The 9,649-nt window shown below is 40.1% G+C and overlaps 1 protein-coding gene across 1 annotated transcript; it reads right to left on the reverse strand.

Moving 5' to 3' along the window:
- Positions 1-5,175: 5,175 nt before the first annotated feature.
- On the reverse strand, positions 5,176-6,253 carry LOC114505542 (cofilin-1-like). The gene is given in 2 exon segments (XM_036017160.1): positions 5,176-5,952; positions 5,955-6,253. Coding segments are annotated over 2 exon segments (537 nt in total). The 5' UTR covers positions 6,178-6,253; the 3' UTR covers positions 5,176-5,638.
- Between the last annotated feature and the right edge of the window lie 3,396 nt (positions 6,254-9,649).

Consider the following 9,649-nt stretch of genomic DNA (forward strand, 5'->3'; position numbering starts at 1 on the left):
AATGTTCCCCTGCCTGGACGTGCTCCCTTTCCCTGGCCCCTCCTATCTATTATCTCATCTGATCCTCTCAGCAGCCCTCTTTGCAGGTCAACAAGAATCACAAGAGCACCCCTCCATGCCTCTTCTCACGAACACAGAACATTTTGTTTCCTGCCCTTAGAAAAAGAAGCAGTTAAGATTTACCTCCATTTGACAGACAAGAAAAGTAAGAGCCAGAGAGTTCAGTGCTACTCCCACAGTGCCCACAAATCCCATGGGGCAGTGGTTCCCAGACTGCGTGACCACAAGGGCCCATTTTTAATGTCAAGAATAACCTCAGAACTACCCCTCCAACCCAATGGTAATTGAACTTTTGGTATCCATTGAGAGAGAGAGGACACATAATGACAAACCATGAATGTGAGTCCAGTGAGGGCTTTTAAAGGAGTGTATTGTATTTGCCACAAAAGCACAGATGTGGATATGAAAAGTAAAACAAATGTGAGTGGTAGATGACTGACATACAAGGACTACTGAGGTGCAAGGTGCAAGGCTCTTAGGCTAGGAAGTACCACCAAGGAAGACGTTCCCTGTTGGGGTCTGAGAAGAAACCCAAGGTGTGAGCAGATGAGGAAGCATGGCTGTTAGAACCTTGAGTATGGGGAGAAGGACTCTAGGAAGACCACAGAAAAGAAGGTATACTGTTGCTTAGGATGTTTTGAAGTTATCCCAACATCATCTTACTTACCCTGGAAAATTTTGCTTTTAAATCTCTCCTTGTCTCCTGCTAGTTGGTTTGAAATTAATGGACATAATTACAGCAGACAGCTCAGTTCCTCAGTTGTCTCATGCAGAGAAACTTGTTGGAACCCAAATACTTAATATTTAACCACCTCTCCTGGATCAGGCAAGGTTTGATAGAGAACTCCATCAGTTAGCTATTCTAAACAGAAGTGGTTTCCAGGGAGGAGCTGGCTGGAAAAGGCCATAATAACAATAATTACAACGGTAGCTAACATTTATGTGGCACTTACTTGGTGTCAGACACTATTCTAAGCCCCTTTATATCTATTGCTTCTTTTAATCTATACAATCCTATGAAGATATGCCATTAATATCCCCATTTCACAGATGAGTAAATGGAACATCAAGGCACAGAGAAGTAAAACAATTTGCCCCATGTCATGCACCTAGAGAATGGAAGATCTGGGACTGGGGGGAGGAAACACAATGCATTGAGGAAGAAAAGGATGGAGAATCTCAACAGTTTCCATAATTCTTCATAGACTAGGTAAGCATTCTGGGGCCAGGGAGGAGAGGGCAGAAAAGAGACCACAACAAACTAGCAGAGAGGCTAACATAAGATTTAAAACAGCTAATAAGTCTGGAGAGATGAAAGTGAATAAGGAAGGAAAAAAGAGGGAGAATTGGGGGCCAACTTGGCTGGCTCCCAGCCAAATGAGTAGAGCTAGGATCTAATAGGTCTCAGGGAGCCATGGTAGGCTTTTGAGCAGAGAAGTGATGTGATGCCAAAAATATTTGCAGAAGATGGTTCCTGACAGCTGAAGGGACTGTAGCTGAGAAAGGATAGCTGAAGTCATGCCACCTGTTGTTGTAATACAGGTGTGAGGTGATGAGAGGCAGCTGGGATGGGGAAGAAGTTGTGGAAAGGAGACAAAGAGTCAAAGCCAAAAGACACCAAAAGGCAATATTTCTCCAGGTGTGGTCAATGTCTGTGTTCATCAGGCTTATTTAACTGCAAATTCCAGGCCCTGCTCCCGGACTAAAGAGTATAATGGTGCTTGGGAACTGATAACAAGCTCCACTGGTGATACTGGAGGATGTGAAAATTTGAGGAGCCTCCACTAAGTGAAAAATCAGCATGACCTGGTAATAAAATGAGCTGGGGAAGAGAGAGGAAAGTAGCCATGAGCTGACAATGACTTGAAAGGATTTTTTTTGTATTTTTAAAATTGTGGTAAAATATATATATAACATACAATTTACCATTTTAACCATTTTTAAGTGTACAGTCCAATGACATTAAGTGCATTCACATTATTGTATAGCCATCACCATCATCCATCTCTAGAACTTTTTCCTCTTCCCAAACTGAAACTCTATACCCATAAAACATCAACTCCCCATTCACACCTCCCCCAGCCTCTGGTGACATGAAAGTTTGAGCCTGGAGAAAGAGGAGACTACAGAGGTACTGAAGGAAACAGATGTTGGAAAAAAATCAGATTTTCAGAAAGAAAATGAATTCCAATTTTGATTTCCAGTTGAGCTAAACATATTTACATAAGGAAATATCTCAGAATAACCTGTGGAAACAAATGTGAAATCCAGAGCTAGAGCACCAGATGTAGGTTTGCCTATGTGTCACAGGAGCTAAAGTGATGTGAGAAGACACATGCCCCAGGAAGTGGGTGCAGAGGAGGCCATGCTGTAGGCCCAGAGCCTTGCATGCCTTTTGGAGGCCACTCACAGTGAGTCCATGCAAGGGAATAAGAAAGGCCAGCTTGAGAGGTGTGAAAGACAGAGACAGAAACAAAACAAAACAAAACAAAACAAAACAAGGGAACACTGAGGTTTGTGATTTCCTCTCTATTTTTATCTCGTTGTCTCTTCTTTTTGACATTTCCTCTTCATAGTCATTAGCATAAGCCCCACCATCTTAGTCCCTAAAAGTCATTTCAGGGAATACTGAGGCAGCTGAGGTATTCTAGAAAGCGGAGTCAGGAGTCCTGGGGGGTAGTCCTATTCTTTGGCTAACACAATACATAACCTTGGACAAGTCTTTGGTGTCTCCAGACTTCAGTTTTCCAATTTACAAAACAAAGTGTTTACCCAGGATCATTTCTAAGCCAGGTGCCCAGTGTAACTGGGCCAACGGGGCCCCGCACCTCTGAGGTTTGTATACATTACCTCTTTGCTCAAGCCCTCATTTTCTCTTCCAGCTCCCATCCTCATATTGATTTCTATCAAGTTGCTGAAGAAATAGCCACTTTAAAAGACCAATACATGGCTGCGCACCACAAGACTCCATTTAATTTTGTAGAAGAAGGAATCACCTACAGTCTTATTACCCAGCCTTGCTGATTTCATGAACCACTTCTGGTTGCCTATATTGTAATAACACACTTACAACCTCTGGGTCACCCAAATCAAATGCGAGGGAGGTGAATGAATTCTATGGAGGCTGTCTTGGGTAGGCAGAGAGAACCAGCTTGCCTTTGAAAGAACTGTGAGTGATGCAGATAAATGGAGACGACAGGAAAGGAATGAAAAAGAGTTGACTCCAAGAGGGTGCTCAGGGATAGACAAGAACTAGAAGTGGAATGTGAGCAAAAAAGGGTGGCCCCAGCCCACTGGACTTTCCTCACCTGGTTCCTCTGCTGTTTTGCTGCTCTTGCACTGGTGAACTTCCTGCTGCCAACACCTAAAAGAAAACAGGACATATTCTTTACCACAGACCAGTTCTATGGGTCATGAACTGTCCCAAACATCTCTTCTTTGAAGATCATTGTAATACAGAACTCAGTCATTTAAATGCAAAACCAATCCAACCATCGTGCAGAAGCATCTTGAGATGCAAGTGATGTTCCAGTGAGTTAAGTCACACCTGAGATAAGAAAATACAGTGATACATCATTAGGGTTGAAAGGAGCTCTAGAAATTAACTGCCCCAACCTCCTCACTTCCAAGGGGAGGACAGTGAAACCCCAGAGAGAAGAACAGGCTTGCCCCAGCCCCTCACACAGTCAGCAGCAAGGCTAGGATGAGCCCTGTGTTATTACAAATGACCCTCTTTCTCTAGGCCTCAGTGTCTGCATCTGTAAAATAAGGGATTGGATCAGTGTAATAGTTCTTAACCTTGGTTGTGCATTGGTATTACCTGGCCAGAGTTTAACGCAATACTAACATATGAACCCCATCCTCACAAATGTTGCTAAAATTGGTCTGGGATTGTGACATGGGCATAGGCATTTTTAAGCTCCCCAGGTGATTCCTGGATCATCTGTGAAGATTGTCTCCATCTTAACATCTGGATCCACTCAGTATGCAAATATTGGCACTTACTATGTGCCAGGCGCTCTTCTAGGCACAGATCAGTTCAGACATAAGCTCTATGCTCCTGAAGCCCATTTCATATTTACATAAATAGAGAGCATATGAGATAGACTACTCATATTAGCGGGCCTGTTCAGAGACAACTCTTTTCTTGTTTCTCCAAGCAGCTTTATGATTAATAAAGGTTATATTCTTATCTCCTGCCTGACTCACATGTGTATGTATCTTTATTGATTTCCATTTCAGGCAAAAGACAAGAGATGCTATTAATCAGCAATCCTCAAATGCTAAAACATTCTGTTACAGATGACAGGCAGTATACAAACAATCTTTGATTTTTCATTTACCTTTACAGGCTTTTCCTTCTCTATCTGCTGGAGCACCTCTGGGGTAAACTCTACCCTCTCTACACTCTTTTTCTCTGGTTGGTTCTATCTACTCTTCTTTATTCAATCTTTTTTATTTTTGCATTATTATTTAGTCCCGTTATACAACCTCCCTCCAGCAGTCACCACACTGTTGTCCATGTCCATGAGTCCTTTTTCCTTTTTGCTCAATCCCTCTATCCCTTCAGCTCCTCTCCCTACTAGCTTTAATCTGTTCTCCATCTACGAGTCTGTCTTTGTTTTGTTTGTTAGTTCACTTTCTTCATTAGATTCCACATATGAGTGAAATCATATGGTATTTGTCTTTCTCTCACTGGCTTATTGCACTTAGCATAATGTTCGCCAGGTCCATCCATGCTATCACAAAGGGTAAAATTTTCTTCTTTTTATGGCTGAGTAGTATTCTATTGTGTAAATGACCCATAGTTGTTTTATCCACTCATTTACTGATGGAAACTTGGGCTGCTTCCATATCTTGGCAATTGTAAATAATGTTTCACTGAACATAAGTGTTCTTATGTCCTTTTGAATTAGTGTTGTGGGTTCCTTCGCATATATTCCCAGAAGTGGGATAGCTGGGTTGAAAGACAGATCCATTTTTAACTTTCTGAGGTACCATATTTTGCTGTGTATAATGCGCTGTCGTCTATAGTGCACACCCATTTTTTTTTGCCCAAATGTTCAGGAAAAAATCTTTTGTTTTAATTTTTAATTCAACTTTTAAGTGAGACTTTTTTTTTTTAATTGAAGGTTCCTTACTGGTACTGCTTCCATGAATGCCCATGGCCAGGTAGAAAAGGGGAGGAGAACCAGGTGGCATAAAGAAGAGTCATCTCCATGACATTCCATTTATACACAGAACTAAACAGACAAGCACAGAGTCGCTATTGCAGTTAGAATTTGGCAGAATGGGAAAGGTGAAGAACAGGTCGGAATTGGGGTGTCATTAAAAAATACAGGCCCCTCCCAAACTGGGGTGCCTGGGGAGGACTTGGTCTGCTTGACCCAAGAGGAATCAGAAGATAAAAAGTGGTTTGGGAATGCTGGAACCATCAGGGGTGAAGGGAGTAGGAAGGTCCAGGGATTGGAGGGCTATTTGGCAACTGGGTGAAGGGACTGCCCTCCCCCTGCTGTGATCCCCTCAGCCCCTCTGGTCTGGCAAGAAGGGGGCAGCCAGCAACTCCCACAGGCAGGTCTCAGGCTGCCAAATGCTCTAGGCAGGGGGCTGGATGAGGCTCACAAGGCTCGCCCTCCAGGGAGATGAGAGCACTGCCTGCCAGCTTCTCTGCCAGAGTGTAGCAGTCCTTGACCTTCTCAGAGTAGTTTGCTTGTAATTCATACTTTTCCCCTGCCAGCTTCTTCTTGATGGCATCCTTGGAGCTGACATAGATCATTTTGCTCTTCAGGAGTACAGACTCAGAGGCCCAGAACATAAACACCAGGTCCTCCTTCTTGCTCTCTTTGGTCTCATAGGTTGCATCATAGAGGGCATAGTGGCAGTCTTTTCCAGCAGCATCTTGACAAAGGTTGCATAGGGGTCATCTATAGTGTCCCCCACTTCATCTACTAGGATCTCCTTGCCCTCCTCCAGGATGATGTTCTTCTTGTCTTCACTCAGGCAGAAAAGCACTGCCTTCTTACACTTCTTCACCTCCTCCAGAGTCGAGTACTTACGCACCTCCATGTCACTGAACACTTTGATGAATCCATCAGAGACAGCCACACCAGAGGCCATGTTTCTGGAAGAGAACAGGAGATATGGAAAACAGCCTAAGAAGATGAGAGCCACTGTAGCTGCTGCCAGGATCTGACTGAACATTTAATTCATTTTTTAGTTATTTGTATTTAGAAACAAAACAGATTATCATATTCCAGGATATTATTTTGTATATGGATATCGTCATTGCTTTCTAAATCTGCACTCTTAATGCATAAGCATAAATAAAAGAATTAAAAACATTTATATAGATACAGAATTAGTACTACCCATGTAAAATGCACATCCTTATTTTTCCCTAAAAAAATTGGGCAAAAAAGTCTGTCTTATACATGGCAAAATACAGTATTTCCATACTGTTTTCCACAGTGGCTGCACCAATCTGCAATCCCACCAATAGTGCAAAATGGTTCCCCTTTCTCTACATCCTCATCAGCACTTCTACTTTGCTGATATACTGATAATCGCCATTCTGACAGATGTGAGATTATATCTCATTGTGCCTTTAATTTTCATTTCTCTGATGATTAGTGATGTTGAGCATCTTTTCATATGTCTATGGAACATCTGTATGTACCCTTTGGAGAAATGTCTATTCAGGTCCTTTGTCCATTTTTTAACTGGATTGTTTAGGTTTTGGTGTTGATTTTTGTAAGGTCTTTATATATTTTGGATATTAACCCCTTATCAGATGTATCAGCAAATATGTTCTCCCATCCTGTGGGTTGTCTTTTTATATTGAGGACAATTTCCTTTGCTGTGCAAAAATGTTTTTAGTTTCATGTAGTCCAGTTTATTTTTTCTTCTGTTCCCTTGCCTGAGGAGATATATCCCATAAAATATTGCTATGAGCAATGTCTGAGACTTTGCTGCCTATGTTTTCTTCTAGGATTTTTTTGGTTTTGGGTCTAAAATTGAGTCTTTGATTCATTTTGAATTTATTCTTGTGTATGGTGTAAGAAGGTGGACTAGTTTCATTTTTCTGCATGTATCTGTCCAATTTTCCCAACACCATTTATTGAATAAACTAGTTTTAGCCTATTGAATGTGCTTGCTTCCCTCATCAAATATCAATTGATTATAAAGGTGTGGGTTTATTGCTGAGCTCTCTGTTCTGTTCCAGTGATCTATGCATCTGCTTTTATGCCAGTACCATGTTGTTTTGATTACTATAGCATTATAGTATATTTTGATATTAGGTAGCGTGATTCCTCCAACTTTGTTCTTCTCAGGATCACTGTTGCTATATGGGGCCCTTTGTGGTTCCATATGAATTTTTGAAATATTTGTTCTAGTTCTGTGAAATATGTAATTGGAATCTTGATAGGATTTGCATTGACTCTATAGATTGCCTTAAGTAGTATGGACATTTTAGTGATGTTAATTCTTCCTATCCATAAACACAGTATGTACTTCCACTTATTTGTATCTTCTTCAGTTTCTCCCTTCAGCGTCATAATTTTCTGAATACAGGTCTTTTATATCCTTACTTCAGTTTATTCCCAGATATTTTATTCTTTTTGAAGCAATTGTGGATGAGATCATCTTCTTAATTTCCATTTCTGTTAGTTTGTTATTGGCATATAAAAATGCAACTGAATTCTGTATGTTAATTTTGTATCCTGCTACTTTGCTGAATTCATATATCAGTTCTAGTAGTTTCTTGGTAGAATCTTTTGGGTTCTCTATATACAGTATCATGTCATCTGAAAATAATGACAGTTTTACCTCTTCTATTCCAAATTGTATGCATTTTATTTCTTCTTATTGCCTCATTGTTGTGGCCAGGAAGTCCAGTACTTTGTTCAATAAGAGAGGTGAAAGCAGACATCCTTGTCTTGTTCCTGATCTTAAATAGAACACTTGTACTTTCTGACCATTGAGTATGATTCTGGTAGTGGGTTTGTCATATATGGCCTTTATTAAGTTTAGGTATCTTCTCTCTACTCCCACTTTGCTCAGAGTTTTCATCATAAATGGGTGCTAAATTTTATCAAATGCTTTTTCTGCATCTATTGATATGATCATGTGGTTTTTATCCTTCATTTTCTTTATATGGTGAATCACATTTATTGATTTGCAAATGTGTAATAGCCTTGCATTCCAGAAATAAATCCCCCTTGATCATGACATGTAATCTTATTGATGCACCATTGTATTTGGTTTGCTAATATTTTGTTGAGGATTTTAGCAACTATGTTCATCAGGAATATTGACCTATAATTTTCTTTCTTTGTAGTGTCTTTGCCTGCTTTTGGAATTAGGATCATGCTGGCCTCATGAAATGAGTTTGGGAGCCTTGCCTCCTCTTCCCAGCTCTACCTAATACATAGAAACAAACACAGGGAGGCTGCCAAAATGAGGAAACAAAAAAAAATGCAGCCCAAATGAAAAAAAAACAAAACAAATCAAAACTCCAGAAAAAGAGCTAAAAGAAATGGAGATAAACAATCTATCAGATGCAGAGTTCAAAACACTGGTCATAAGAATGTACAAAGAATTTAGTCAGGACCTCATAGCATAAAAAAGTCACTAATTGAAATAAAGAACAATTTACAGGGAAATAACAATAGAGCGGATGGAGCTGAGAATCAAGTCAATGATTTGGAACATAAAACAACCCACAGAACAAGAAGAAAAAAGAGTCCAAAAAAATGAGGATAGTATATACAGGCTCTAGGACAACTTCCAGAGGTCCAATATTCACATCACAGGGCTGCAAGAAGGAGAATAAAAAAGCAAGAAATTGGAAATCTATCTGAAAAAATAATGCAAGAAAACTTCCCTAATTTGGTGAAGGAAATAGACGTGAAAGTCCAGGAAACACAGAGTCCAAACAAGATGGATGCAAACAGGTCCACTCCAAGACACATCATAATTAAAATGTCAAAGGCTAAAGTTATGGAGAGAACCTTAAAAGCAGCAAGAGAAAAGAAGTTAATTAACTTCAGGGAAGTTCCCATAATACTTTCAGGTGATTTCTCCAGAGAAACTTTATAGTCTATAAGGGATTAGAAAGAAATATTCAAAGTCATGAAAAGCAAGGGCCTACAGCCAAGATTGCTCTACCCAGCAAAGCTATCATTTAGACTCAAAGAGCAGATAAAGAGATTCCCAGGCCAGAAAAAACTAGAGTTCATCATCACCAAACTATTATTATATGAAATATTAAAGGGACTTATTTAAGAAAAAGAAGATCATAACTATAAACAATAAAATTGTAATACAAATCTATCAATAATTGAATCTAAAAAGCAAACTAAGCGAACAAGAAGAACAGAGATAGAGAGCATTTTGATGGTTGCCAGATGGGAAGGGGGAATGCAGGAATAGGTGAAGAGGTGAGAGGATTAAGAAGTACAAATAGGTCATTAGAGAATAGCCATTGGGATGTGAAATACAGTATAAATGGAGTAGCCAAAGAACTTATACACATAACACATGGACATGAACAATGGTTGGGGGATTGCTGAGGGAGTGGAGGGTGCTG

Source organism: Phyllostomus discolor, chromosome X (assembly GCF_004126475.2).
Source record: "Phyllostomus discolor isolate MPI-MPIP mPhyDis1 chromosome X, mPhyDis1.pri.v3, whole genome shotgun sequence".
NCBI lineage: Eukaryota > Metazoa > Chordata > Mammalia > Chiroptera > Phyllostomidae > Phyllostomus > Phyllostomus discolor.